Raw genomic sequence first — 27307 nt, forward strand, 5'->3', positions numbered from 1 at the left:
CAAGGTAGACAACTGAGAAAGCAAAGCGACGCAGCTCCATCGCGTCCCAAGTTGGGTGGAAATAGCGCTGGCCTCTGATTTGCTCCAACGTCCATGTCCGGTTTTAGGCGCATTGATTGGCTACTTTTCATACTGCTCGTGGATTGGTTGAAAATACGGATGCGATGCACGATTTTGTGATTGGCTTAAACACGACGCCGCATTATTGGCGGGATTGCAATACTGCAATCGGATTGGTTGAAATGTAGGCTTTCCCGGCGTTTCATTGGTGCAACGGCAAACCTGCGGCTGTGATTGGCCGACACGACGATCTTGAACCGACGTGGCTGCAAAATTTGGTGGCATTCGATAATTATCTCTGCGATGCTTGGCAGCGCGATGGCGACGCTGAGCGCTGTCTGGCCCACCGCGCCGGTGCGCGCAGCCGCCTCCAAGGCAGCGCCGACGGAGCCGCTTGGCACCCGGCGCGAGGCCACCGCCCACGTGTACACGCAGCTCTGCGCGTCCTTCCGGCGGCAGTGCTCGGGCCTTGCGCTCACGACCAGCGTACGCCCAGACCTCAATGCGACTCGCTCATGTATTGTCGTCCGTGGGTAGAGCCAGTACCGCCTGATGGCGCGACGGGTAGGCCTCGCGCTGCACTATCGATCCCTTCTTAAATACGCGGCGCCGAGCTCCGTGTATGAAACAGCGTTTGATGATATTGCGTACGTAACACGGGTACTGAATGGTGCTTGAGGGGTGGCGTAGGTCGCGGTACAAGGCGCTGCAGGCACGTCTCGAGGCGGCGGCGACCGTCGACTGCTGGGACGCAGTGGACCTCCACGTCCAAGAGGCGAAAGCCATGAGCGTGAGCCTCGTACAGGAACTTGAAAAGCTCTTGCGATGCATTCGCGCTGACACGGAGGCCTGTCTCGCGACTCGATCGGTCAAGCGTCTCTTGCTCCACGAGCTGCCTACGTGCTTTCTCGGCGTCTTCTCCTACCTCAGCACTGGGGATATCGTGGCTTGCCACGCAGTGTGCACCGCATGGCACCTCGTTTTAAGCTGTGAAGGGATCCTCTCGTACGCAATGATGACACCTGCCACACGCTGGAGCTACTGGCGGCACTTTGCGCCGTCGGCAGGTTGACGTCTCTGCCTTTCTACCCGTCTAACGATGCCCGTGTAGCGTTGGACTACAGGACATTTGTGCGACCCAGTGCGCACGACGAGTTGATGGCCAAGGAGGTCGCACGCACGACGTTCTACCCGAAAGAGCTCTTGTACCCAACGACCAAGCCGCACGGCTACCTCTACCGGCTCGGGTCGACCGCGAACCTCTCGAGCTCGCCCTTGCTGCGCGAGCTCCACGCGAAGCTCATGGATATCTTCCGCGCCTACGCGTGCTTTAGTCCGCACACGGGGTATGGCCACGGGATGACGCTCATCGCGTCGTCGCTGCTCACGTGCCTGGGGTACGACACGAGCGCAACCTTTGTGACATGGACGCTGCTCATGGAACACCGGCTCATGGGCAGCTTCTGGGACAGCGGCAGCCGGCGGTTTGGCCACGGACTCGAGTACCGGCTGCACGAGCTCACGTACTGCATGTACCGGTACCTCCCGCATCTCTCGCGCGTGCTGCAGAAACGTGGCATCTCGACAGCGATGTTTGCGACCAGCTGGATCTTATCGCTGTTTCTGAACGAGCGGTCGCTACCACCGGCGGTCTGCGCGCACATCCTCGACGCATTCATTTCCGAAGGCTGGTGCAGCATGTTTGCCTTGTACATGGGGCTCTTCCTCCTCCACGACATTCCGGCGTCGGACGACACATCGACCGTACTGCGCAGTATCTTGGCGCTGCCTCGCCACCTCGGCGAGTACGGCCTCGGGCGGTATCGGTATGCAGCCTACACGACGCTGTCACCACCGCTTGGTTCGCTCTTGGCGATGTACGAGGCCGACGTGCCACCAACGTTGTAACCCTATTTATTTAACCTCTCAACATGGTTTCGATCGCGGCCATGGCGTCCTTGCGCTTGTGGGTGCGCGCGCGCTTGAGGAGCCCGTCGAGAAGCTCGGTGAGCGACCGTCGGTAGCGCCGCCTCGTGGCTCGTAGCACAGCGGCACACATGGGCAGCTCGCGCCACGACGGCGTCTCAAAGGTCGCAAACGGACGCCGCGCTAAGGCCGGCCATTCGTCAAAGAGCGGGATGCGGCTGGCGTGGAAGAGGCAGAGTCGCTGGACGCTCAGGCGGGTATATTCGTGCGTCTCCAGTCGGTGTAAAATGTCCATCGTCGACACCTCGGGCGCGATCGCCTGGATGAGCTTGGAGCTCGTCTCGACGCCGATGATGGCGCCGGTGCCAGCACACACCAAGAGCACGAGCTCGTCGACGAGGTTCGCGCGGTTGGCGTGCGCCATCGTCCACGTCTCGGCGTCGTTGAGAACCCGGACGTTCTCGAGGGCGACGCGCGTGCACTTGCGCGTGAGGTTCGCGAGCGCCAAGCGCCAGCTGCCGGGCTTGCGGCTCTGATACTCGGCCACAAGCTGCGCATCTATCGTGCCGGACGGAGCCCAGCGAGCGGCGGCCATGATCTTCCACGCACTCTCATCTGACGCGAGCGCGTCATGCCACGCCCGGTTCAGAACCAAGAGGGCACTCCACCCACCCATGCGCAGGTACGGCAGCAGGTGGTGCAAGAGCTGGCGCTTGGTCGCATCGCCGCCGACGGGTAGAAACAGGGTCGAGAGCGTCGGCGCCTGCAACATGACGGGGTCGAGACGGTACTTGGTGTGTTGCTGCGACGCCTGGTTGGACGGCCGAACCTCAAAGTGCACGGCGGCGCTCGGCCGCGGGTGGCGAGGACGCGTCGTCGTCGACGGCTTCACCGCGCTGGCACGGTGGACTTTCGGGGGAGGCAGTGACGTGGCGGAAGGAGGTTGTAAGCAATGCGACGTGAGCACAAGGTGCGCGTCAGTTGGCGCCGTCACTTGGCCTCGCGGCTTTGCCGTCGCGGGCACAAACGACGATGTCCCTGCACACGTTGTACATCAGTGCTATTTCCCAAGCGAAGTTTCTACCAGAAGGTTTGGGGCGTCGAGGTAGCGGCGTTCTCGTCGGGCGAGGCGTCTCCATGGCGCTACATTCTAATTAGCCTCTCGCCATTGTTCGTATGCAGGACTCGTACTTGTTGTCGACGTGGCCGGACACTTGGATTTGGTTGTGTTGGGCGCGGACTTGACACTCGACCGAACAGCAAAAGACCGTTTCCTTGTACGAGGGGGGGCGGGGGCACATCTATGAGCTGCTTTCAGCGCCCACATCTACCCCAGCATTTATCTGCCTTGGCGCAGATCCAGCAGGCAGCCATGGGTTGCGTCTTCTTCACGCGCTTCTGCTTGCGCGTCGGCGGTGCGATCGTCGGCAGCGAAACGTCGTTGGGTGTCATACGTGGCGGTGGTGTGAGCTGCTGCTGCATCTCGACATGACGGCGATGGAGGCTGGCGACCTCCCGCACGAACGCTCTCCAGGACGAGTCGACAAGCGCGATGCGAAAGAGCTGGCGGAGATGCAGATCGCTCAACCCCAAGTGCGCACTTAGTAGATGTGCGCCATTGATGCCGCTCTCCGCCGCGAGGCGCGCGAGCTCCAAGAACTGCAGGTGCTCGAGCCACGCGACGACGTCAGTTGTATTCCATTCGCTTGTTGGTCGCCGAAGCAGCGCCGTCATCGAACGCTTCGGAGCCCGCGGCTTCTCGGCCGGGGGCACAGGAACCGGCGGCGCCGACGTCGGAGGCGTTCTCGCCGCTCGCTTCCAATGCGTACCCGTCTTCTTGGTTGGCTTGTTGGCGCGCTCCCAGTTGACCTTCTCGGCCTCCATCGTCAGCTTCACCTCGAGGAGCCGCGTCTCCATCGCGAGGATCTCGCGCTCGAGCTCATCCGCCATGGCGGTTGGCGCCACGTAAAATTAGCACGAGGTTACGTTCGGTGGCAGCATTTTCGTCCAACCGACAACTTGTACACATGCAAGTAATGCGCTTTCAACCACAAAGCGTGTCAATGGAAGTTGCCACTCAATTGTGGCGGTATTCTCATGGCTAGATCTGGATGTATTCATTTTACGTGCACATGGAAACACCACCCTTGCGAGTTCAACCAAGCCACGGATAATTTGTCCAAGCTCGCGCCAGACGACTGTACCTCGTCTCGTACGCGCATCCCGACGACGGACGACACGCTGTATTGCCGGCCCCGATGAACTTCAGCACGTTGAAGGGCTTTTGGCCGCCGACGTTCAACACATATCTAGTACGTAAGTCTTAGTAGGTAGAGTCTTTAGTTTGTATAAAGATTTCAATCCATAGCATATCATATCAGATCTGGATGCATTCACGCAAGTTTATGCTTTTTCTCTGTCACAGTACTATAGTTGAGAGTATGTCAAATTAGCCAAGGTCAGTGATGCCGAGCACCATCGGGCACGCTGTGATTTCAACCAAGGACACGACGGACACCTTTGGGTCAAACGCTGCGTGGCTGCCGTGGATGACGGCGACGTGTCCCAACATGTTTTCAATGGGAAAATATAAGCCCCAGTCGATGAAACCGAGCACGTGGACCTCGCCGTACACGAGGCACACGAGGCCATCGGCGGCGAGGTTGCCCGCCTCGCAGCGCTGCGTCGTCGGGAGCTTGGCGCGCGTGATCTGACGCGCAATGCTCGGCGGCACGGAGAATGTCGAGTCGCGCAAAATCGTCTCGAGCTCCGGGCTGATTTTCACGCTGCAATCGATGCGGATGGCCCCGCGCCGCTCCACAGGCGAGAGGAGGTACGCCGAGATGCTGCCCGTTTGCATGGTGCACCGCCATAGTGCCGAGAGCGTGAAAATCACGAGTGGTGAAACGAGCGTGAAGACACCAAATAGGCGCCAGTAGAGTGACAAACTGTTGAGCTGGTTTGTGTACACGTTGTAGATCGAGTTGGTGTAGTGGTGGACGATCACGCCGGTCCAGCGGTAGCCCTGGAAGAGACTCATGCCCTGGTTGGTCACGTACATGGGAATGTAGACCCACACGACGGGAGCGCCGAGGAGAAAGATGTTTTCCGAGACCGCAAAGGCCTTGGAGGGTCCGAATAGAGCTCCAAGGAGCCGCGAGGTGACGAGCAGCAGCAGCGCGCAGGGCCAGACGATGCGCATGATCGACATGTAGATCAGGAGGAGCGACCCATACGAAGAGCCGTTGGTGTAGACGGTGTACTGGCAGTGAACGACGATGTCTTCCACGCTCGTGACAGCTTCCAGAGAGAGCAAGAAAAGCACGCAGAGGTTGTGTCGCTCTCGCTTGTGGAGCACAAGCCCCAAGTGGCGCTGCCAGATCCAAGATACGAACGGTTGGTGCTGGCGCCGAAACGCGAGCCAGATGGGATAGTAGATGGACGAGATCCGGTAAAAGATGACGATTCCCAGAATGCACAGACGAAAGATGTCCTTGTAGAGCAGCCGGACGAGGTTTTGGTCGCCGTTGGTCAAATGGTCGGTCGACACGTGGACGAGTGCGCCGTGCTTGGTGACGACGTTGCCGTTCGCGGTGCGTGTAGTGCGGGCTACCCACGGACTCACCGTGTCCCCGTACCACGCCGACGTTGTGATTTGACTTGCGGTGCCACCAACGCGAAAGGTGACCGAGCACCCGATGAGCGAGTGAAGGCTAAACGCTGGTGTCGCGAACGCCAATGGGATGCTTGTAAACGCGAATGGGCCAGATGTGTTGGCGACGAGCACCTCTTGGATACCAGACGTCCGATTCAAAATGTAATACCCTCCAAACTCCTTGCACCACTTGGTGGTCTCGGTCTGGCTCACGCGGTAGTTGATCACGCGCCCATTGGCTGTTGTGATCGTGTCGCACGCAAAGCTGTCGCCTTCGCCAAGCATCTCCAGGCACGTTCGATCTAAAGAGCTCGTCTGGACGGACCATTGCGTCGACGCAAATCGCGCAGGATCAGGAATCTCGATGCGCTCGCCGGACGGAAGCGTGCAGTTGCCAAAGAAGTTGCCAATGTGCTGCGTTGGAGCCTTGTCAATAGGGTAGTACGACCGGCAGGTGGCCCCCGAGAGCGACCCGGTACCGTAGACGGGTAGCTCAAAGTAGCAGTCAAGGAATGGGCCGTTGGGCGAACAGACGCGCGACGAGACATTGTTGAAGGTGTTGGCTATCGTGAGCTCTGGCGAGAAGCGATTGAACGATGTATCTGCGGACGAGTAATAGCCATACAGAGTCTTGAGCGGATCCAAGAGCGAGTTGAGTGTCAGTAGCGACCAGAGAAGAAAGCGGACCTGGTTGAGCATGGTGTAAAGTCGGTCGACGCCGCGATCGATGGCTGGCAACATCGCCGCCTTTCCCCGGACACCGTGTCGGAACAGCCCCGCTTGATCACCGCTTAAAGGACTCTAAACTTGGCACTGGTGTGATTGGCGCAACCCCCCGACTTGCTCAATGCTCGCACTCACTTGCCAGCAGTGATTGCTATGCGGGCTGGAACGGGTACCAGTCTGAAAATACCACCGCGAAACGGCGCGTTTGGCGCCTCAACGTAACCATGCACGTCGAGGTGACCAAAGCTACGGACCGCGCCAAGGCGGCACCGACAACACAGGATGTACATGACGTCCATCTGCAGCCGCTCGCGATTTTCGCATTTCTTGCGTGGCTCGGCATCACCGTCAACTCTCTCCTCGATCCGATCAAGACACTCTACGGCTACTACATCTACATGGACAGCTACAACCAGTACGTCGTGTGGCAGCTCGAGGTCACCAACACCTTCAACAACGTCTCGTCGCGCGTCTGTTCACTTAACGGCCCATTCCTTGACTGCTACTTTGAGTTACCCGTCTACGGTACCGGGTCCCTTTCGGGGGCCACCTGCCGGTCGTACTACCCTATTGACAAGGCTCCAACGCAGCACATTGGCAACTTCTTTGGCAATTGCACGCTTCCGTCCGGCGAGCGCATCGAGATTCCTGATCCTGCGCGCTTTGCGTCGACGCAGTGGTCCGTCCAGACGAGCTCTTTAGATCGAACGTGCCTGGAGATGCTTGGCGAAGGCGACAGCTTTGCGTGCGACACGATCACAACAGCCAATGGGCGCGTGATCAACCACCGCGTGAGCCAGACCGAGACTACCAAGTGGTGCAAGGAGTTTGGAGGGTATTACATTCTGAATCGGACGTCTGGTATCCAAGAGGTGCTCGTCGCCAACACATCTGGCCCATTCGCGTTTACAAGCATCGCGTTAACGTACCTGCCGCCCGTGCTGAGCCTTGAGCCGCTCCTCAAGTGCGCGATTGACTTGCACGTGGGCGGCACGGCGACGCACATCACGACATCGGCGTGGTACGGCGATACGACGGCGCCGTGGACCGCGCGGACGACGAGGACGGCCGACGCCAACGACGTGACGTCAACGACCGACGGCAAGGTGCTCGTGACGACAAAACACTACTCGGAGGGCGACTTGACGCAAATCCGGCTCGGCTACAAGGACGCGTATCGCCTGACGCTGTTGGCGGTGATTACCTACTACCGCGTGACCTCGATCTACTACCCGATCGCGCTCGTGTACTGGCGGCAGCGCACGCCGCTCTTTCGCTGGCTGCGGCAGCGGCACATGGGCTTGGTGCTGCACAAGCGAGAGCGACACAACTTGTTCGTTCTGCTGTTGCTCTCGGCCGAGGCCGTCGCGAGCACGGAGGATGTGGTCATGTACTGCCAGCAAGTCATCTATTCGGGGCCGTCGCTCTTCCTCCTCGCGCTCAAGTACATGTCGATCACGCGCATCATCTGGCCGTGCGCATGCCTCCTCCTCCTCACGTCGCGGCTCCTTCAGATCTTATTTGGGCGACAACACGCCTTTGCGATGACCGAGGACCTCTTCTTTCTCGGCGCACCGGTTGTGTGGCTCTACATTCCCGTGCAAGTCACGAGCCAGGGCATGAGTCTCTTCCAGGGCTACCGCTGGACCGGCGCGATCGTCCACCACTACACCAACTCGATCTCTAACGTCTATGCCAAGCAGCTCTCGTGTCTCACGCTCTACATGCAGCTCTTCGGCTACTTCACCATTCTGTCACCCTTTACAACCATCTTCATTGACGCCGTGTGGCGCAAGGTCACCAACAGCAGCAGCATCTTTGTCTTCGTGCTCTCGCCGCTCAAACACCGCTTGTCCAGACGCGTGCTAGACATTACGGCCACCGAGTCGCGCGTGCACACAATCCTGATGCTATCGACGCGCAGGACGCCGCGAGAAATCGCGTTGCAGATGACGCGCGCCAAGCTGCCACCCTCTCGGCTCTGCGAGTCGCTCAACCTCGCAGCCGAAGGGTTTGTGTGCCTCGTCTACGGCAAGGTCCACGCCATGGGCATCACCGAGTGGGGCGTATCGTCGCCCATCGTCAACGAGCTCGGACATGTGGCCGTCATCGACCAAGGGAACCGCGTCGCCTTTGACGCCGCGGTGTCGATCGAATCACTGGCGCGGATCACGTCACGACCGGCCTGTCTCGGCATCCCCGATATATACTAACTTGAAATGTCCTTTCCAAATGGCGAAAGGTTTTTGTATGCAGCAGCATCTGATACCCGACGAGCGACTTTTGGTAGCAAGAAAGAGTGTATCAGTGGACAATGTAGCTGTAGGAACCAAGCCTGAAATATACCAAAATTCCAAGGCCCGACGGCTCATCGTACGGCACGCAGCTGCTCAACTTGATGTCGATCATGCGCGTCATCTGGCCCTGCGCCCTTCTTCTCCTACGTCTCTCGCGGCTTCTCGGACTTCTTCTCTGATCAGCCTACGCGTTTGCGGTAGCCGAAAACATTTTTTTCTCGGCGCACCCGTCGTGTGGGTCTACTACGTTCCTCTGTACGTGACCAACCAGGGCATGCGCCTCATCTCCGGCTACCGCAGGACCGGCGTCGTCGTTCACCACTACACCAACTCGATCTGTCATGCGTACACGCCGCAGATGAGCTTCGAAACGCTCTACTGGCGCCTCTTTGGCGTCTTTCCAATGGCCTCGCCACTCGTGGTTGTGCTCCTTTCGGTCGTTTGGCGGCGCTCGACGCAGACCGGCAGCATCGCCGCCTACCTCTAGACGCCGGCAGAGCACCGCTCAAACGACAGCGTGCACGTACAACCCACGGTGCCACCGTCGTCGCTCGAGGTGATTTTGCGCGACTCGACGTTCTCCGTGCCGCCAAGTGTTGCGCGTCAGATCACGCGCGTCAAGCTCCCAACGACGCAGCGCTGCGAGGTGGGGAACCTCGCCACCGACGGCCTCGTGTGCCTCGTGTCCGGCGAGTTAGTTCCATGTGCTCGGCCTCACCGAGTGGGGCTTGTATTTTCCCGTCGAAGACGACGTCGGTCACATCGCCGTCATCAACGGCAACAGCGTGACGTACCGGCAAGACGTCACCATGAAGCGGCTCCTGGCCGCGGCGTCGTCCCCACGCATCCTTGGTATCCCAGATCTCCAGAAGGCTTTCGAAAAGAAACTCGTCGTCGTTTTGTCCGATTTTACATAGCTATCGTGTTAACCTACGTGACGAAAGAGTGTGAGCAGCTGAAGCTCGATGACGTCCAAGTGCGCGGGCGCACTCAGCCGGTGATCGCCACCGGGCACCCACGTCAGCGAGACGGGCGCGCCTTGCATAACTTGCGCCGATGCCCAGTCACCGACGGCGTCGACGCCAACGTCCGAGTCGTGTGTTCCATGGACGAGTGCAACGGGGCACGCGACCTTGGGCGGCAGCGCATGCGTGGCAATCGAGTCGACGAGTGGTCGGTAGATGGGGTAGTACCCCTCTGCAGCATACATCGATGGTCGGCGGTAATATTCAACGCCATCTTCGTCCGTTGCTATGGACCCATTGGCTTGGGCTACAGCAAACTCTAGAGAGAATCGCTCCAAGCCGAGGCTGGCGCCGACACCGAGGATGCCAGCCACGCGTGCTGGCACTTGAGACGCGACGAGAAGTGATAAAAGAAATCCCATGGACGAGCCCAAAAGGACGACCGGCGCCTCACCCGCACAGCGCTCGCACGCAACGACGGCGCGCAGGTCCTCTCGCCACTGCGTCAGCGTGGCGTCTCGCAGCGGCGTGGCCGGCGCGGGACCGTGACCGGCGTGGTCGTAGGTTAGAAAGGTCGTGTGCAGCTCCTCGGTGACGAAGGTCGAGAGCCGCGATACCTTGCGCGACGCCGTGTACGTCGAGTTGAAGCCGTTGACGAAGAGCACCGACGGCCGCGCCGACGCCTGCCCAGCGCGCACCAGGCGCACGTGGCTGCACCCTGGCATCGTGACAATATGTCTCACAATACCTCTTTGTTTTGATTTATAATGATATATGAGAGGTTTTTGCCGGCGGCGGCGTCGCCGAGGCCACTTGATCGGCCAAATCAGGTTTGAAAACGCATTCGCCGAAACGTGCTGTGGTGCTAGATGACACTTTGAAGGGCACAATGCGCTGCCTCACGTCGGCGTGCGAGGCGTACAGCGCGCGCTATAACAAATTTCTTAACTATGGCACTTGCCATTTATAGCCTTATTTAGTCATGTTTAATATGTGGGGATTCGCGGCCACACTTGAGCCCCAGGTGAGCCCATTCATTTGCGCCGTACGGACACTACAACTACAATACGTCCGAGTTATTCAATAATTGCGACAACCGAACGGCTCAGGCTCTACTGCTATCATGCTAGGGTAGTTGTAGGTCGTGTATTTGAACCGATCGAGTGCAGGCTTCCAGCCCTACAGTCGACGGCTCGACAGCAAGCCGAGCGATTCGACCATCGCATCCATTACGCAATGTCTCGATGGAAAGTACCCTTCTCTCTACTAGCTCGAAGAGGCTTCTTGAGCCTTTTTGTAAAAGCGTTGGTAAAGGTTACTAGTACGCTGGAAAAACCTATGAGGGCGCAAGTTCAATTCGGACTTCCATTTGTGCCAAGAGATCGAGACGATGCCACGTACGACGACGCAGAGCCGCCCGACGTTGAACTCGCAGCAAACGCATCTTCGTCGCAGCTCGGTTCGCCGGTGCCTCTTTGAAGGCTGCACAGTCGACGCCTGCGGGACCTTGTGCGCTCGCCACGCTACCATCTCGGCCGAGTGCATCGTGCCAGGCTGCACCAAGTGGACGTACCGCAACGACCTTTGCCGCCGCCACCGCCGTGCGTACATTTAATACTACTACAGACAATGTACATGTTGTCTGTTACCACGCCACTGATAGACTAGACATCGCTAAGCTTGGTGCGAAGTTGGTGGAAGAGCGTCACGCCGCGATGCAGGACGGCCTTCTTCCACGCGCCGTCCCAGTGCACATAAAAGGCGTCGCGAAGGGCGTTGGCGGCTTCGAGGCGCGTCTCGGGCGCATGGTGCGTCGCCGCGTTCTCCTGGCGCAGGCTCACGAGGACGTCGATCATGTTTTTGGTGCCGAATTCCTGCGTCACGCCGAGGCGCACCGGCGTCTCCGGAAAAAGAGAGAGGTACCCGTCGACCGCGAAGCCGCCAGCGTCGTCGTAGCCCGAGAGCGCCGTCGCGTCCGCGTTCGAGTCGCTGATCGCGTCATGGTCCGGAAAGAGCGTCCGGAGCACCGTCTCCGTCACCGGCATGCTCGGCGACGTCACTTGCACCGTGTCGTACCCGCGCGGCCCGAGGCCCGTGTGCACGTCCAGCATTGCGATCCGGTTCACGTGGCTATTGGAAAACTGCGACTGGAAAAAGGCCGTCAAGAGGCGGTGGCTGGCCTCGAGCTCGTAGCCGCCAAAAAAGATGCCCTGCGGCTCGTGGTACGTGCCCGACACGATCGCTCGCTTGACGCTCTCAGAGCCATTGTGCAGCGCGTGTCTCAGCAGCCTACACGTACGTACTGTCAGCTCAATAAGCCCTCTCTGGCGACCGCGTACGCTGGCAGAAACGACGCGTCGGCCCAGTGCGCCGCGTGGTGCGGGTTGAGCGCCGGCGACAGCGACGTGTAGCCAGCGGCGTTCGGGTCGCTTGCGCGCTTGGCCGCAAACGCCTCGGGCGTCAAGTAGTTGCGGTTCAGGTCGACGTTGGCCTCGTTCACGCGCCGGAGCTACCATGGACATGGTCAACGACACCTTCCAAGCAGATGCTATCTATGTACCTTGGCGAAACCAAACGGATTCACCGCGTGAACAAAGACGACGGTCGGGCCCGAAGTCAGCGACGACGCGTCGGCCAGCAGCTTGGCCTGGATCGCGCTGCCGGCGAAGCCCTCGACGCCGTGCGTGCCAGAGAGGTGCACAAGCAGCGCGGTCGGGTCCGAGCCCCGCAAGACAGCCACGTCGATCGTAAGTCCTTCATTCGCGCCTGGCAGCGGCAGCGCGTGGAGCTCGGCGTGGGCCGCTCTCGCGCGGGCCCGGAAGAGCGCGCGCGCCTCGTAATAGTCGTTGGAAAAGCACGCGGTCGTCGACGGGTCCACCGACGGCGTCGGCGCCCAGTGGCGCATCCACGCTGCGCTCAGCACGACTACACTAAGCGCCGACAGGAGGAAGGTCCAGCTCATCCTGCTCAAGACAATTGGAAAATGAGAGAAAATGACTGTCGACCCAACAGCTGTTTGTCGTAATCCAAGACGGGGCGTCATCATCGGATGCGTTGACGCTCGGCAGCGTGGCGTCATCACGCGTCTCTTTGAATTCAACGACCCTGCATTACATTCCACCCCTATTAGTTGAAGGGGTTTACCACCTTGCTAATACGAACTAAAATAAAGTCAGAGGGGGAGTCCGTGTACAGCTCTGGCTCGTCCATGTCGTCGTCCAGGGCCGAGATCGTGCTCAAGCCCGCGTCCGGGTCTTCGCCGCGCAGGAGCTTCTCGACGCGGTCTAGACCCACGAGCGCACTTGACAGATTGCTGTTGAGACTCAGCGCGCGGTGGTAGTGCTGCAGCCCGACGTTGTACTCGCGCCGTAGCACGTAGACGTCGCCGAGCTTGGCGAAGAGCACATCGCGCGGCGTCTTGGCCACGAGCCCCTCGAGCCTACATGTCTAGTATAACGTTCCATCGCCGCAGGAGGCGGTACGTGTTGACGGCGGCTGTCAGGTTGTCGTCTTGGATGAAGAGGTCGACGAGGCCCAAGTGCGCGCGCAGGGCCTCGGGGTTCGCCGCGAGCGCCTTCTCAAACGTGCGCCGCGCCTACGGTGTATTCAGCGCTGTATCAAGTCTGTATCGAGTCAATATCAACCTCGTCGCGGCGGTCGGGTCGCAGCGAAAGGACGCTGCCGACAAGGACAAGGGCGCGGGCGGTCTGCGGTGCGAGGAGGAGGGCGAGGCGCGCGGCGTGCATGGCGTCGAGGTACTTGTCGTCGCCCTTGAGGCAGAGGTCGCAGTAGCCCTCGACGAGCCCTTCGTACGCCTCGAGGCTCCGCTCCAAACGACACCCGGTGGTAAACGCTGCCACCGCGTGCTCGGGGCGGTCCATCGCGAGGAGGAGCCGCCCGCGCGCCACGTAACTCCGCGCAAACGACGGGTCCACGACAATGGCCTACACCTCTTTCGTATCAAGTTGATACTGGAGTGGAGACGGACGCGATCGACGAGCTGGAGCGCGGCGGTGGTTTCGGTCTTGAGCTCGCTGTAGCAGGCGGCGGCCAGCCACGGCTCGGGACGATTCATCGAGATGCTAAAGAGGTCCTGGACAAGGCTACGAAGATCCGTCAGGAATGGACTGCAACTAGAACACCCACTGGTTCAAAGGCGGCGCACTCCCCGCATCTCGCAACAGGCGCGCGTAAATGTCCATGTCGTCGACGTTGGTTGGGTCCAGTTGCCGCGCCTACGAGGCCGTTGATAGCATAGAATCGTAGCGAGCAACCGTACGCGTCCAAAGGTCGCGCGGGCGAGCTCGTGCCACTCGAGGTCGGCTTGCAGCTTGGCTTTCTGCAGCGTGCAGTACACGTTCAGTCCGAACTGCGTCTCCAGCGCCGCGATTGCCTCAAGGCCGGCTACGTAGCATGAGCCAGAGTCAGAAGCAGGCATGCGCGGACCGTGGAGGCGGTGGCCGAGCACATGGTTGTGCGCCACGGGCAGCGTCTCGAGCCACTCGGTGTCGCCCGGCGGCAGTCGGTCGTAGTAGCCTTTTGACGTCGGCTTGCGCTCAACTTCCATCTGCGCGGCGACCTCGGCGAGGGCCATGGACGCTTCCAGCGCAAACGGGTTCAGCCTACGCGACATCGTCTGAGACACGCATCGGAGATCGCGGCCGACTTGAGAACGGCGGCAAAGCTCTCTTCGGCGCGCCTAGCACAGCGCATGCATGAGGTCATGGTCGATGGAAGGTCCATGTACCGGAACTGGCCTTGGCTCTTCAAGAGCTTCCCGAGAAGCATGTGCACGGGGAGCGTCCGCGCCGAGGCAGGAATCGATTCGAGCTAACTCAGCAAGGGTCACAATCCACGACCAGCCACGATGCGCGTACGGTCTGTAGCGCGGCCTCGGTATCGCCGAGCTCGCGGTGGCACTTGGCCATCGTGAGGCGCACGGTCGTGCCCTCGCCGGCGCTTGGCGAAGAGAGGTACATGCCAAAATAGCGCTATCGTAGCAGTGAGCCATCGCGCAGAGGCGGCGCGTCGTACGAGCGCCCGCTTGTGCTCGGCCTTGGCGACGAGCGCGTCCGCGTACAGCGCGTAGATGGCCGGGTGCTCGTCGAGCCGGCGCTGCTGCTGCTGCGAGCCGTGGGCCTGCGAGCAGAGGAGGCTGCCGAGCGCGGCCACGGACTGGGCCTCGCCGTCGCGCAGGAGCGCGCGCATGTGGCCCGCGAGGTCGGCCAGCGATGCGTCCGTCAACCCCGGCATCGCTGGATCAAACGTTGTGATTGGCCAAGAGTACGTGCCCCGGGGCACCATCACTCTTGCCATGTACTAGTAGTAGATGTGTACAATCTGTCCATTATAACAACTGCCAAAGCGTCTATGGACTATATTGCGCAAGGCGCCTCGGCCTTGGTTGCAGTCTCGACGTCTCGTTGGCCCATCGGGTCATTATCGCACGCCGTCTCGGCCTTGGGCGTCGGCTCGTCCTCCCTCTTGACGGCGGCCTCGTCCGTGTCGTCCGAGGCTTCGCCGCTGGTCGTCGGCTCGGCCGCCTTGGCCACACGACGCTTCTTGGTCTTCTTGGCGGGCTTCTTGGCCGCCTTCTCCGCCGCCTTCTTGGCCGCCTTCTCTTCCTTCGTGTTGTTGAGGTCGTCGGGCGCCATCGTGCCTCGGCACGTCGCGGCGCCGCAGTAGCACGTGAAGGCCGACGCGGCCGTCGTCTCCATCTGGTAGTCGTACGAGAGCTCTTCGTTGGGCTCAATGTCCCGCAGCGCCGTGATCGCAATGCGCTTGTGCTCGCCGACGTCCCAGATGAGGAGGTGGCAGTTGGGGTCGCACGAGTGGTTGATGAAGCGCGACTCGGAGCCCTTGAAGCGGCCGTCAATGTACATGCGGCCGGGCACGAGTGCCATGATGTACCAGTTGATGTCGTGGAGCTCGCCGAGCCGCTTCGTCTTCATCTCTTCGTTGATGACCTCGCCAACGTACTCGACCACGAGGTCGCCGCCCTTGATGGGCGCGAGCGTCTTGAGCCCAAAGCCCTTGCTGCCGCACGGAACGACGGCGGTCGTCGGGATCTTGCACTCTTGCAGCGCGCGGTTGCCGCAGCCAGGGCCGAGGTTGCAGTTGAACATTTTGGCGCTGCCGTCGCGGCCGTCACCGACGCACTCGACAAAGATGGCGCGGTTGATGCAGTCGTCGCCGCAGGTTTCCGTGCACACGCAGCGCGGCATGTCGTTCAGATCCGGGTTCTTCCCCGGCTTGAAGAGGTACCGGTTGCGCTTGAGCTTCTGGTACCGCGGAGGCTGCGCGTTGTGCTCTTCCAGGATCGCGCGGCTGAGGCGGAAGTGCAGGAGCGCACTCGCGTCGTCGAAGAGCGGCGTGTCCTTGGGGAGGTACAACTCGGGAAACCGGACCTTGCCGTCGCGATGCACAATGTCGCCGCCCATGTAGTGCGGCGGCACGTCGGGCAGCGGGTCCTTGTGCTTGCCGCAGATGGTCGCGACGTTGTTGTAGCGGGCGCTCGGCGGGATGCAGCCCGGGTGGTACGAGGTCGGGCACTTGAGGCACTGCATGAGGTTCGCGTCCTTCGTCCGCCGCACGTCGCACGTCCAGCAGTGGTGGGCCGGACACTTGATGTGGAACGAGCGCTCGTCGACGTCGAAGCGGGTGTCCCGGACAATGCACTCAAAGTGGTAAAAGCGGCCGCAGCCCTTGAGGTCGCAGCGCAGCAGGTTCTGCTTGTACGCACCAGGCTCGCCGCAGAGGAAGCAGTCGTGCTGCCCGCTCTTGCAGTCGTCGCAGAAGAAGGGCTCGGCCGACTGCACGTCGGTGTCGTCGAGCCCGAGGCAGCACTGGTGGAAGACGCGGCAGCAAGGTCCATCGCAGTAGACGAGGTCGCTCATCTGCTCGTCGTCGACCTGGACGCAGCTGGCGCAAATTTCCTTGTCCATGTGCATCATCGGCTGAGGGTTTGCGAGCTCGTCGGCCGCGCGCCGAGTGGCAGCTAAGAACACAGCGTCTCGAAGCTCTTCGTCCGAGCGCCCGGTCGATAGCCACGCGGGAGTCGCAGGCTCGTTCGAGGCCATCTTGGTCTTCTTGGGCATCGGCTCGTCGTCCTCGTCCTCATCTTCTTCGGCGCTCGAGACAACGCGAGGCGGAGGCGCCTCAACCTCGTCGCCCTTTGCTGCGCGCTTTATACGCGGCCGCATGTCGGCGATGCGCTCGAGGTCGACGTTGCGGGGCAGCGCCTTCTTCTTTGGCTGCGGATTCTTGGGCGCGGCCTTTGGCTTGGACACCTTTAGAGGCCGCGTGATGATGGGTTTGCGTGCCGGCAGCGGCTTGCCGGTCGCCTTGAACAGCAGATACTCTGCCGACGGAGCGACGCGCGACTTGTTGGACATGCGCTTGGCGTCGCGCGTGTACATGTCCTCGGGCGCGAGGCAGTCGTAGCTGTCTTCGTAGTAGATCCGATCGTACTGGGGGCCGTATCCCACGAAGTGCACCTTGACATACTCGGGCGTCTTGGCGACAACGCTGGACGCGTACCAATGGAAGTCTTTCTGGCACTTGGCGTCGATGTTGGCGCCGGCCTCGAGCTGCGCGACGAACGCAAGGTCGACCACATGCGGCGAGAACTTGGGGTCCGAGACGTCAACCTGCGGCTCATCGCCGCCGTCGTCGTCGTTCAAGATGGAGCTCAGCGAGTTGGATCGGTGTGTCACCGCGACGGGGCTCGTGGGCGCGACCGGTGCGCTGGCGTCCTGTTCGTCCTTGGTGAGGAAGTCGGCCATGCCGGTCTGCTTCATCGCGGGCCGCGGCTGGTCGACGCTGCCACGCTCGGCCTCGTGCTCCCTCATCGACCACGAAACCCCAGAGTGCTTCCCGGTCGGTCCCTCTATCACCAACATCCGGATACTCTTAAACTCGATCATACAAACAGCAAGTGCTATCGCAGGCAGAGAGCCGCCGCATCCGGATATATTGGCGCCTTTTTTGCCAGCTTGATGGCGTCGCCACTGAGAGAGGGAGCACGCTCCACGCAGTCACGGTCCCTCTGGCGTGACCTTGCCGACAACGCTCTCCGGCTTCCTCTAGTCGACGCCTACGACGGCGTCCATACACCAAGCCGCGTTCCGCTCCCTCTGGCCCGTGCTCCGGCCTGCGTCGGGTTCAACGTCTGGCGATCAACCCAACGGAGACAGTCCGACAATTTTATAGTTTTATCTATTGTAATGGACGACCTACCTTCAACACCAACCGAGACAGCGCGATGAAACCTTTGGCCAAGGGCTTCCGCACGTAGATACGCCTCGTGCTGCCTTCACCCGCTTGAGTGGATGCAGCAGCGAGTATGACCGGCAGCAGTGGGGTTTATAGGCAAAACTTACCCAGGGGCGTTTTATTTAGGTATTGTGCAATGCATTTAGAGTGTCTTGGTCGAAACACGACCTTGGTCCGACGCGAGCTGTTTAAGTGAGCTACCGCCGGCAGCGTGGTTGCTGCAAGGAAAGCGGCGGCGGTTCTAGCTCGTTCCAATCGCAACACGCCAGGCGCTGCCGTGCAGGTGGCCCACGCCAGGCAAATACATTGATTTTGATAATTCTCAGATTGCCTGTATCTTGCCGAACACTCTGGAATTGGCTCGGAAGACGAAGCAATGGTCGTCCGCGCCGCGCTTGCTGCTGCGCTCGTTGCGCGCTGCATGGCCGAAGACGCGCACGCTGCCCAAGTACGCGCTCAAGCGGCGGCAGTTGCTCGCTCCGTCGACGTACGACGTTTTGATGCTCAACGTCGTGCCATGCTGCGTAGGCCATTGCGGCCCGCGAGGCGCACACACGCATGATCTTGGACACGCTCCACGAACACCCCATCACGTCCGCGCTCGTGGGCCAGCCGCTTGGCCTGCTTGTAGGATCCAAACCTTTGGCGCTTCTCGCGTTCACGCCATCGCCGTGGATAGACGCAGTACGTCCCGATCGAGCAAGCGGTCGCTCTTCTGTGCGTGGTCTCGCTCGCGGTCACGTACTTTATCCCCAAGATGCTCAGCCGCCTCTTGGCGCCGACGACGGGCGCGCCGACGGTACTACCCATGCGCCCGTGGCGTGCGCTCAAGCTCTCTCCAACTAGACGCTCGTGCCCACGATCCGCGCCGCTGCTCTCGACGCCGAAGCCGCGCGCCCGAACGCATACCCGCCCAACTGCCCCGTCGTGACAGCGCGCCACGGAACGGCCACGGTAGCGGTCTTGCGTCGTGCCCGAAGACGAATGTTCCGGGGTAGGTCGTCGCGTTCGATGCGGCGAAGGAGGCGTATGCCCTCGAGACGGCGACGCATGAGCGCGTCACCGTCGCGTCGGACGACGTCGTGACGGCGACGGTCCAAGACCTGTACGTGTACCCGATCAAGTCGTGCAAGGGCCTCCGCCTCGCGTCGTCGGCCGTGCTCCGTACGTCTTTCCTTTCTGGACGCCTTGCGACCTTCAACCGTAGCCATCGGCTTGCGCTGCGACCGCCAGTGGATGTTCATTGACGCCAAAGGCACCTTTCTCTCGCAGCGCAAGCACCCGAGCATGGCTTTGATTGCGCCGGAGGTCGACGTGACGGCCGCCGAGGTATCGTACAATACAAGGGCACGCTTCACGCTCGGCGTAGGCGCTGACGCTGACGGCGCCAGGCATGCCGCCGCTCTGCGTGCCGGTGCTGCGGTCGGGCGTCGAGCACCGTGTGCGCGTCTGGAAGGACTACATGCAGGGCGTCGACCAAGGCGACGCGGCGGCGCAGTGGGCCGCAACGTTCCTCAACGTCCCGGGCGTGCGTCTGGTCCGCTTCAAAGACGGCTGCCATCGCCCGTGCGAAGACGCCTTTGCACCGGACCATGCCACAGGTATAACAGACAATCTGTCCATTCTTTGCAAAGGACGAAATGGATGTTTTATGTAGCGTTTGCGGACGGGTACCCGATTCTGATTGCGTGCCAGGCGTCGATCGACGCATTGGGCGCCGCCGCCAAGCACCCCGTCGAGATGGCTCGCTTCCGCCCCAAGTACGCTCCTGCCTCTCCTACCTCTGGAATGCGAGTCCCTTGTAGTATTGTCATGACGGGGACGCCGGCGTTCGCCGATGACGTCTGGGACTGCTTTGAGATCGGATCCGTTCGGTTCCAGAACGTCAAGCCCTGTTCGCGCTGCAGCATGCCCTCCGTGAACCCAGCGACGGGCGAAAAGGACGACGCTGGCGCCGCGCTGCAGTCGGCCCTTCTCGCCTCTCGGTGCGACGGTGTCCATGTACCATGGCTCACGTTTGGTGTAGCAACGGCGCGCAGCTGGCGTTCCTCAACAAGCGCGCCAACGACGTACATCCAAACGCTTGATAGTTTGATAGTTGACGCGTCGTAGGTCTTTTTGGCTCGAACGTTGTCACGCTCCACGGCGCGTCGATCGCGGTTGGCGACCGTCTCAAAGTGCTGACGCTGCTTCCTTAACGTGAGTCAATGCACGTGCTAGTTGACGCCGCAGCAGACGGTGACCTTGTCGCCCGTGCCGAGATCGCTCGGACAGAGGTCGAGGGAGCTCGTCCGGTAGAGCCAGATGCCCATGCGGCTGCACTTGGTGTTGGTGGTCTTCTTGCAGACACTCGTGACGATGGACCACGCCGCGTCGCCCGTCTTGACCGTGTAGCTGATGCCGCTGCGGCAAAACACCGAGAGGGGTTTCGTGGCCTTGGGGGGCGTGGCCACGGCGGTTGGCGGCGCCGTGTGCACGCTCTGGAACCCCTGGCGCGTGTCGAGCACGTGGCTCAGCACCGGGTACTCGGTGTACATGTCCTGCGACGCGGTCCAGACGCCGACGCCGCCCGCCGCGCCGCCAAAGGTCGTGTAGCTCGCGATCGTCGCCAAGCTCAGGTCCGGGCCCCACGACGCACTGCCGGCCGCCGAGACGACAATGTTGACTTTCGCGGCGCCCAGGAGGGCCGTCCACTTGGCAAAGACGCCGTCGGACGAGAGCGCGGCCGCGTACACGACGCTGGCCTCGGCGTCGTCCTTCGCCGCGTTGAACGCGAAGACGTTGACCCAGTCGACGAGCGCGACGAGGCCGGACGGAAAGCACTTGGACTCGGCGCAGACGCTTGCGTCGGCCTCAAACAGGCGCGCGTCGTACGTGAGCGTGAGGTTTCTCGGGCGGACGACGTCGGAGAGCGCCGTCATGTAGGCGACGACGCCGTCGTTGGTGTAGTTGGAGGTCGCGTCCGACTCGTCGTGGACGGCGACACCGTCAAAATCAAACTTGCCAAGGAGCGTCGAGACACCGTCGGCGACCTGGGCCGGCGGCGACGCAATGAGCTCGGATGTGTTGGCGCTGTGGAGCCCGACAAGCACGTCCACGCAGCGTCTACAGTGTATCCTCAGTCCTGGTCCACGAGACAAGACCGTACGTGTGCAATGCCGAGAGGCAGGCGTTGACAACGTCGTCCGACGCCTGGAGCGACGTTGCGACGGCGCCGTTCGGACCGACGGTCGCCGCGAAGAGCACGACGTGCGTGACGCCGTCGGGAAGCTACATCAGTATGAGCGCAGGTGGGGCAGGCGTGGCGCACCGATTCGCAGCCCGCCATCTCGGAGCTCCAGTACGCGACGACGCGCTTCCCGGGCGGAACGCTCGAGCAGTTGCCCGGTCGCGTGTTGCCCGCGTCGTTGTTGGCGGTCGGCGCGACGTCGTCGAACGTTGGCGTCGGTGACGACTTGAAGACGCCGCAGAGGGCGAGGATCCCGCAGACGACGCCGATGAAGACGACGACTACAGCCGTTTTAGCCCTCGGCGCAGCCATCGACATGGCCGATTACCGCCGGCGACCCGCTCCAGCACTCGCACGCGCTTCATGCTTCCTCGAAGATAGCCAGATTGTGGCACATGGCGATGTGCGCAGGTCGTTTGGGTGCTCCTTTTACGACAAAAGGTGCTTATAATAGGAAAATAGGTGCGTATATGACATAAAGCCCATCGTTCTCAAAACACATGTTGATTGCACGCGGCCAGCGCATCTCGTCGGTGGCGGTCTTGTGCAAGGGAATCTAAGCGTGGGAAGATATTGTGTTGGTCTGCGCACTGGAGCTCAGTCGTCCAGGCACTCTATGACGCTGTTTTGGGCGAGCGAGCACAGCGTCGCTGGACTGTCCGGCGAGCTCGGGACTCATGAGTCGGATAGGCTGCGTACGTTTGTCGCGCTACGTGACCGTCACCGGTCGTATCTGACGCTAAGACGTGGACCGAGACTGGCTCCAGCATCATGACAGCACGCATGTTAGCGGACGGTCCGATTCAGATCGCCAAGACAAACCCACTCGGGCGTTGCTCGCTGGCAGGCACACGACGTGGCAATCCAGTCATTTCGACCAAGTGGGCGAAGAAGTTCTCGCTCTTCATCAACCAGCTCATCAAGTGGCGCCCTTTGAAATTGCACGCGCTCGTCTGCTAACAACAACTCCTTTCTGCGAGTGTACACCTACTTTTGCTGCAAGGGATAAACCTTTGTAGCACGAGAGGACGCTGGATCGTCTGCCCGATGCAGACGTACGATATGTGTAGGTACCGATCCTTTGGCGACGAGAGGAGCACACCTTTGCACTGCACTCCTGCTACGGCGTAGAGCGTAGCAACTCACCCCTCTGTAGTGCTACCTCCTCCCCCTTTGCTGGACGAGCGCCATTTTCCACGCATTCTTGACAATCTTGACAATCTCGACGATCTTTACGCCAGCTAGTGCGTCAAGATCATTATTGGCCAAGCGACACGATGGTGCTGACGACGAGCCGCGTGCCGGCGTCGTGCTTGGACGGCGCCGACGTGATGCTGGGCATCGACGAGGCGGGGCGAGGGCCGATTCTGGGCCCGATGGTCTACGGCGCGGCCTACTGGCCCGTCTCCCTCGACAGCACCATGCGCGCCATGGGCTTTGACGACTCGAAAGCGCTCTCGCACGACTCGCGCACGCAGCTCTTCGCCAAGATCAAGGCCACGGCCGACGTCGGGTACGTCACGCGGTCCATCTCGGCGGCCGAGATCTCGCACAACATGCTCACGCGCCGGCGCAACCTCAACGAGATGTCGCGCGACGCCGCCATCGAGATGATCCTCGCGGTGCAAAAGGCCGGCGTCCGCCTCACGCACGTGTACGTCGACACGGTCGGCGACCCGGGCTGGTACCAGTCCTTCCTGACCAAGCGCTTCGGCGGCGCGATCACGTTCACAGTCGAGAAGAAGGCCGATAGCCTCTACAAGGTCGTGTCCGCGGCCAGTATTGCGGCCAAGGTCACGCGCGACGCCGAGGTGAGCGAGTGGACATGGGAGCACGCGAGCTTGAAGCTACCGATTGACTATGGGTCGGGCTACCCCAGCGACCCCAAGTACTACATCTCCTACGACTGAGTGGTGCTAATCTCTGCGACGAAAGGACCAAGCAGTGGCTCGCGGCCCACGTCGAGCGCGTCTTTGGCTACCCCAATATCCTGCGTTTTAGCTGGGGCACGCTCGAGTCGTACCTCGATCGCATGGCCGCGGTCGAGTGGCCCCACGACAAGGAGGTAAGCGCCGTCTTACCCCCAAACGATGCGTCAACCGGTGTAGGACGCCCCCGCCGGCACGCAGTCGATCAAGTCGTTCATGCAGACGCCGACCAAGAAGCGCAAGCGGACGCCGTACTTTGTACAAAACCACCTTGAAGTCGCGACCGAGCTTTAAAGACTGTATTACGATTCGACTGTCGACTGCGCCGACCCGCGCCGGTCCTTGGCCGTCACGTACTCGTACAAGTTGGCCAGCCGCCGGGTCGAGTCCCAGCGCTGCGCGGCGCCATGGGCCGCGTGGTGCTTCTACACAAGTCTGCGGCTCGGACACAGATACTGTGTTGGGTGGAGACCTTTGGTTTGTGCTGCTGCTGCTTGGTGATCACGTGCGCGGTCCACGCGACGTCCTGCTGCAGAAAGTGGAAGGCGTACCACGCAACGGCCACGATGTTATTGTCGAACACACCGGCCTTCTCGGCTTGGACCAGAAGCAATTCCATCTTCTTGAAGCTATGGCAACGTTTACAGCAGCCAGACCGTTGAGCGACGCACCGCTCAAAGCACGTGTGCACGAGCGCCACGTTGATCTGGTCGGCGTTGAGCTCGGCGAGTTTGTCCAGAAGGCGCTCTCGGACGATCTTCCACATGGCCTTGAGACCGCCCGGTCCGTCCTCCCAAGCTTTCTGGTTGGAGAGCTGCATTGGCGGCGTGTACACCTATCCGAACGTAGCACACAGACACATCTATCCACGCCAACCCAGTGCTTCTTGCTCTCAGTGAAGAGATCGCTTGCGTACAGCACGCGCACAAGGTCGCGCGCTGTGGCTTCGCCCAGTGCATTCGCACCCTCGGCGAGGGCCGCCGCCTACGCTTTTACCCTCGGTATCATGACAAAGAGGGTAGGCACACCTGCATGTAGACACTTGTGAGGCGCGTGGGGGTGAAGAGAGGGTCCATGTAGCCCAGAATGGTCGTAAACTCGTCCAACGCCAGACTTCCGTCAGGTCGACCGAGCGCGGCCTGGAACACATCTCATACGCAGCATGAGGACCACGCAACGGACGATCAACCATACTCGTGAGCACTTGAAAGACAAAGTGGTGCTCTTCGATCCACACCTGCATGATGCAGAGGAGCCCCGCCTGGATGCTGATCACGCGCGTGCGCTGGACCTCGGCGACACCGTCGGCTTCGACGGCCAAGCCGACGACAAACGACTTGTTCGTAGCGATCTGCGACTGCTTCTCGCGCACCCCTACTCGAAATCAGTTGACAGAGGTGGACTATGGCGACTACCGAGCAGGTGCGAGCTCGCGTGGATCGCGCGGTGCACGGTCTCCAGCAGCGTGTTGCCGCTGTGCGCGTCTCTCTCTTTTGTAAAGCCCCAGACGACGTCGGTGGACCCGAGGCTGGCCTGGCCTTTGGCGACGGCATGCCCGAGACACGTGCGCCGGGCGGCAAGGAACGCGTCGAGGCCGCGCCGTGGCAGCGTCAGCGCCGTCGAACCAAGCTCCAGAAGCGCCGCAAACACAATCAGCAGATTCGTCACGTGGAGCCCGGACGTCTCGTGGTGCAGCGAGAGAAGGAAGCGCGCGCACTCGACCTGCGGACAACCCGTCTGCTTGGGATGCACGTAAAAGTACAGCGGTACAAAGCTCGAGAGGACAAGGGACGCTGTTTGGTTCTACGCAAAGTGATCGCACCCCCTCTGTGAATCGTCGACGCTGAAACCTCGTCGAAGGCTGCCAACAGCTGCGCGATGGTTCGCAACAGCTCTTCGCGACCCATGGCGACAAACGGCGCGTCGTCGGGCAGACTCGGAAGCGCCGACTGGTACACTGGTGGGAGCTTGCGCGCGACGAGCTCGCGCAGTCGCAGGGGCGGCGCTAGCATCAAGGACCTACATCGCGCAAGTGACACCGACGCCGTGGCCTCATGTACGTACACAGTCGTTGCAGGACTGTGGGTCTGCGTCGACGCGTCGCAGTGTATAAGGTGCTGCCGACGGTGCGCCAAGGCCGTAAACCGTTCCGCGGCGCGAAGACTGTCTTGGATCGTCGAGAGCACGAGGAGCTCGGCGTGCGTCACTCGGTGCATGACGTCGCCCGCTGGCTCCTCGGTGTCGACCACTGGTGCTGCCGCTTTGTCTTTGGCCTTGACGTTCAACAGATGCTGCTTGAGATTTTCGGTTCTCTCCGGCATCGACTTGCGCGCCGGACGGGCATTGATCGAGTTGCGTCGACCATGCGGTGGTCGCGGCTCGGGCTCGGGCGCCTCATCTTGAAGGAACAAGTGCACATAGCTGCGGCTCAAACTCAAGAGATGCCCGAGGTACTTGATGTTCTCGACGTCGGCCGTGCGCCAGAGACTGCTGCCGGCTGCGAGGGCACGCGACGCGCCGTCTTCCGTGACCAACATCTGCGGTGGCAAGCCCGCGCTCGTATGCAGCGCTTCGAGCTACGAAAAATGTGATTGCATCGCCGTGGCAAAGCGTCGTACTGTGTAGATGAAGAGGTCGCGCGACGTTTTGTGCCAGTCGCACTCGCGTTGCAGCGCGGCGTGCTCGGCCTCGATGTTGCTCAAGACGGTTGCCAGTGCAATCGACTGTTTTGCCGCGTTGGCAGCCAAGGCATCGAGGTCTGTCAGCTGCGCCCGGAGCTCCTGGCGCCGGACGCGAAGACTCTTGATGCGCGCGCGATGGACCTTGCGATGCTCGGCAACCTCGGCCAGGTAGGCTTGGATCGCGACGAGGATGTCGCCGAGGAGGCCAAAGGCACAGGACGCGAGCTCGGCGCTGTGCACTCCGATGCTGCGAATGACGTCGTGGATGCACAGAATCGACGTCGAAAACACTTGGTGCAGGTTGGCCTCGAGCCCGTTCAAGCTGCTCTTTGCCTTGGTGCCTACGGAGCTGGTCAGTTGATGCATGCGTATGCAAGAGAATCATGGCGTACCGTGGCGCGCTGGCAGGGCGACGAGAAGGCCGGGAAAGAACTGCTTTTGGCGCAACTGGACTTTGGTATGGCGTAATACCTGCAGCGCGTCGAGAGGCGGCGCCGGAAGCGTCTTCTTTGGCGCGTCTTTGGCGACCAACTGCAAGAGGACGCTGCGGAGGTAAACGGCGACTTCGAGCACATGAACCTCGGTCTTTGGCAGCTCAATGAAGCGCTTCGGAGGCAGCGCCACCGGAGACGGCGCAGCGGGCCGCGGCGACGCGCGAGGCGACCGTCTCGGCGAGATCTCGGGAATCTGCAACCTCATCACAGTTGGCTTTCGCTGCTGCTGCGCCAGCTCTTGTAAAAAAGTGTGGGTAGGCGCCGCAAATGCGACGAGCGGGCCGTAGACGACAGGGTCCAGGCGCCGCAGGAGCAGGTCGACCATGGCCATCGCAACGAGTGCTTTGCCCACTCCATGGTACCAGTGAAGCTCGTCCAGCGACGTGTGCATGTACCTAGAGTGAACCTATCACGCCACATGTCATATGACGTGGCAGCATACGCTTCCAGAGAGGAAAACACAGCGAGGTGGTTGTTCTCGGTTGTCGATGCTTGGAGCTGCCAGTGGGGCGCGTCCACAGCCTCGAGACGCGTAATCTCATACCCGACGTTGGCGCCCCGCGGGCGCAGCGGGAGGCCGTCATGGTCGTCCATCTGCCGCAAGATTGTTTATTCCCTTGATCTGCGGTTTCGCGTGGGTTTCACTTGAAATTATTGTGCATGTCGAGCCCACCGCGCACGCCGACGCGGCCGACAGCCCTCCCGATGACAGTGGGGCCGCGTGAGTGGGAAAAATCTCTCACGATCAAGTGTCGCTTCTGCGGCGGCCCTAAATGCAAGCGCTGCAGCGAACACACCGCGCTCCTCAAGACGGACAGTCCGGTCGCGGGGCTTCACGCCGACTGGGTGACCGACTCGATCTTGGGCATGATGCGCCCGTCGTCTCGACTCATGCAGACGTACCGCATCGCCGATCAATTCCAACGGTACCGCATCTTGCCATTTTCTATTTGCTCACGGCGACATTTATCTAGCCTCAAGATCAAGGCCGTCTTCAACCTCACCATGCCGGGTGAGCACCCGCACTGCGGCGACGGCAACGGGCCAAGCGGGTTTCCGTACGACCCCGAGG

The 27307-nt window shown here is 61.1% G+C and overlaps 14 protein-coding genes across 14 annotated transcripts in view; 6 read left to right on the forward strand and 8 right to left on the reverse strand.

Annotated features, from left to right (window-relative positions):
• Positions 1–378: 378 nt before the first annotated feature.
• SPRG_10181 (hypothetical protein) lies at positions 379–1975 on the forward strand (the record flags this gene model as incomplete). Its single annotated transcript, XM_012349326.1, has 4 exons — positions 379–546; positions 598–707; positions 751–1127; positions 1172–1975. The coding sequence occupies 4 exons, from the start codon at positions 379–381 to the stop codon at positions 1966–1968; spliced, it is 1452 nt and encodes a 483-aa protein (XP_012204716.1). The 3' UTR covers positions 1969–1975.
• SPRG_10182 (hypothetical protein) lies at positions 1971–3936 on the reverse strand (the record flags this gene model as incomplete). The annotated part of the gene is made up of 4 exons (XM_012349327.1): positions 1971–3024; positions 3071–3129; positions 3178–3287; positions 3334–3936. 4 exons carry the CDS (start codon positions 3934–3936, stop codon positions 1979–1981), a joined length of 1818 nt encoding a protein of 605 aa, XP_012204717.1. The 3' UTR covers positions 1971–1978.
• A 499-nt stretch (positions 3937–4435) lies between these two features.
• Positions 4436–6340, reverse strand: SPRG_10183 (hypothetical protein; the record flags this gene model as incomplete). Its single annotated transcript, XM_012349328.1, has 2 exons — positions 4436–5110; positions 5153–6340. The coding sequence occupies 2 exons, from the start codon at positions 6338–6340 to the stop codon at positions 4436–4438; spliced, it is 1863 nt and encodes a 620-aa protein (XP_012204718.1).
• A 28-nt stretch (positions 6341–6368) lies between these two features.
• On the forward strand, positions 6369–8580 carry SPRG_10184 (hypothetical protein; the record flags this gene model as incomplete). The annotated part of the gene is made up of 2 exons (XM_012349329.1): positions 6369–6403; positions 6513–8580. 2 exons carry the CDS (start codon positions 6369–6371, stop codon positions 8578–8580), a joined length of 2103 nt encoding a protein of 700 aa, XP_012204719.1.
• Positions 8581–8938: 358 nt separating this feature from the next.
• Positions 8939–9581, forward strand: SPRG_10185 (hypothetical protein; the record flags this gene model as incomplete). The annotated part of the gene is made up of 3 exons (XM_012349330.1): positions 8939–9085; positions 9152–9310; positions 9363–9581. The coding sequence occupies 3 exons, from the start codon at positions 8939–8941 to the stop codon at positions 9579–9581; spliced, it is 525 nt and encodes a 174-aa protein (XP_012204720.1).
• SPRG_10186 (hypothetical protein) lies at positions 9552–10354 on the reverse strand (the record flags this gene model as incomplete). Its single annotated transcript, XM_012349331.1, has 2 exons — positions 9552–9859; positions 10070–10354. The coding sequence occupies 2 exons, from the start codon at positions 10352–10354 to the stop codon at positions 9590–9592; spliced, it is 555 nt and encodes a 184-aa protein (XP_012204721.1). The 3' UTR covers positions 9552–9589.
• Positions 10355–11266: 912 nt separating this feature from the next.
• On the reverse strand, positions 11267–12591 carry SPRG_10187 (hypothetical protein; the record flags this gene model as incomplete). Its single annotated transcript, XM_012349332.1, has 3 exons — positions 11267–11918; positions 11969–12138; positions 12190–12591. 3 exons carry the CDS (start codon positions 12589–12591, stop codon positions 11294–11296), a joined length of 1197 nt encoding a protein of 398 aa, XP_012204722.1. The 3' UTR covers positions 11267–11293.
• A 164-nt stretch (positions 12592–12755) lies between these two features.
• Positions 12756–14837, reverse strand: SPRG_10188 (hypothetical protein; the record flags this gene model as incomplete). The annotated part of the gene is made up of 11 exons (XM_012349333.1): positions 12756–13068; positions 13112–13224; positions 13274–13573; positions 13618–13732; positions 13776–13864; positions 13909–14033; positions 14076–14251; positions 14296–14328; positions 14377–14459; positions 14507–14620; positions 14664–14837. The coding sequence occupies 11 exons, from the start codon at positions 14835–14837 to the stop codon at positions 12756–12758; spliced, it is 1635 nt and encodes a 544-aa protein (XP_012204723.1).
• A 122-nt stretch (positions 14838–14959) lies between these two features.
• On the reverse strand, positions 14960–17487 carry SPRG_10189 (hypothetical protein). The gene has a single exon (XM_012349334.1). It carries the CDS (start codon positions 17477–17479, stop codon positions 15005–15007), a length of 2475 nt encoding a protein of 824 aa, XP_012204724.1. The 5' UTR covers positions 17480–17487; the 3' UTR covers positions 14960–15004.
• Positions 17488–18493: 1006 nt separating this feature from the next.
• On the forward strand, positions 18494–20133 carry SPRG_10190 (hypothetical protein). Its single transcript, XM_012349335.1, has 10 exons — positions 18494–18530; positions 18583–18702; positions 18750–18857; positions 18902–19067; positions 19111–19232; positions 19273–19504; positions 19561–19663; positions 19709–19888; positions 19930–19972; positions 20016–20133. Exons 2-10 carry the CDS (start codon positions 18661–18663, stop codon positions 20085–20087), a joined length of 1068 nt encoding a protein of 355 aa, XP_012204725.1. The 5' UTR covers positions 18494–18530; positions 18583–18660; the 3' UTR covers positions 20088–20133.
• SPRG_10191 (hypothetical protein) lies at positions 20083–21509 on the reverse strand. Its single transcript, XM_012349336.1, has 4 exons — positions 21461–21509; positions 21214–21413; positions 21052–21173; positions 20083–21008 (listed from the first exon to the last, which is right to left on the reverse strand). Exons 1-4 carry the CDS (start codon positions 21495–21497, stop codon positions 20120–20122), a joined length of 1248 nt encoding a protein of 415 aa, XP_012204726.1. The 5' UTR covers positions 21498–21509; the 3' UTR covers positions 20083–20119.
• Positions 21510–22388: 879 nt separating this feature from the next.
• SPRG_10192 (hypothetical protein) lies at positions 22389–23391 on the forward strand. The gene is made up of 3 exons (XM_012349337.1): positions 22389–23020; positions 23068–23197; positions 23241–23391. The coding sequence occupies exons 1-3, from the start codon at positions 22410–22412 to the stop codon at positions 23352–23354; spliced, it is 855 nt and encodes a 284-aa protein (XP_012204727.1). The 5' UTR covers positions 22389–22409; the 3' UTR covers positions 23355–23391.
• On the reverse strand, positions 23363–26578 carry SPRG_10193 (hypothetical protein; the record flags this gene model as incomplete). Its single annotated transcript, XM_012349338.1, has 11 exons — positions 26134–26578; positions 25679–26082; positions 25125–25636; positions 24911–25079; positions 24476–24863; positions 24255–24434; positions 24089–24210; positions 23937–24044; positions 23732–23895; positions 23533–23689; positions 23363–23485 (listed from the first exon to the last, which is right to left on the reverse strand). Exons 1-11 carry the CDS (start codon positions 26564–26566, stop codon positions 23363–23365), a joined length of 2760 nt encoding a protein of 919 aa, XP_012204728.1. The 5' UTR covers positions 26567–26578.
• Positions 26579–26895: 317 nt separating this feature from the next.
• Positions 26896–27307, forward strand: part of SPRG_20899 (hypothetical protein) — a gene marked incomplete at both ends in the record, with an annotated part of 1793 nt that continues 1381 nt past the window's right edge. Inside the window, 2 exons of the mRNA XM_012349341.1 lie at positions 26896–27161; positions 27210–27247. Of these exons, the coding sequence (XP_012204731.1) occupies positions 26896–27161; positions 27210–27247 (304 nt within the window). The remainder of the gene's footprint in view (positions 27162–27209; positions 27248–27307) is intronic.

This window comes from Saprolegnia parasitica, assembly GCF_000151545.1.
Source record: "Saprolegnia parasitica CBS 223.65 unplaced genomic scaffold supercont2.52, whole genome shotgun sequence".
Taxonomy (NCBI): domain Eukaryota; phylum Oomycota; class Saprolegniomycetes; order Saprolegniales; family Saprolegniaceae; genus Saprolegnia; species Saprolegnia parasitica.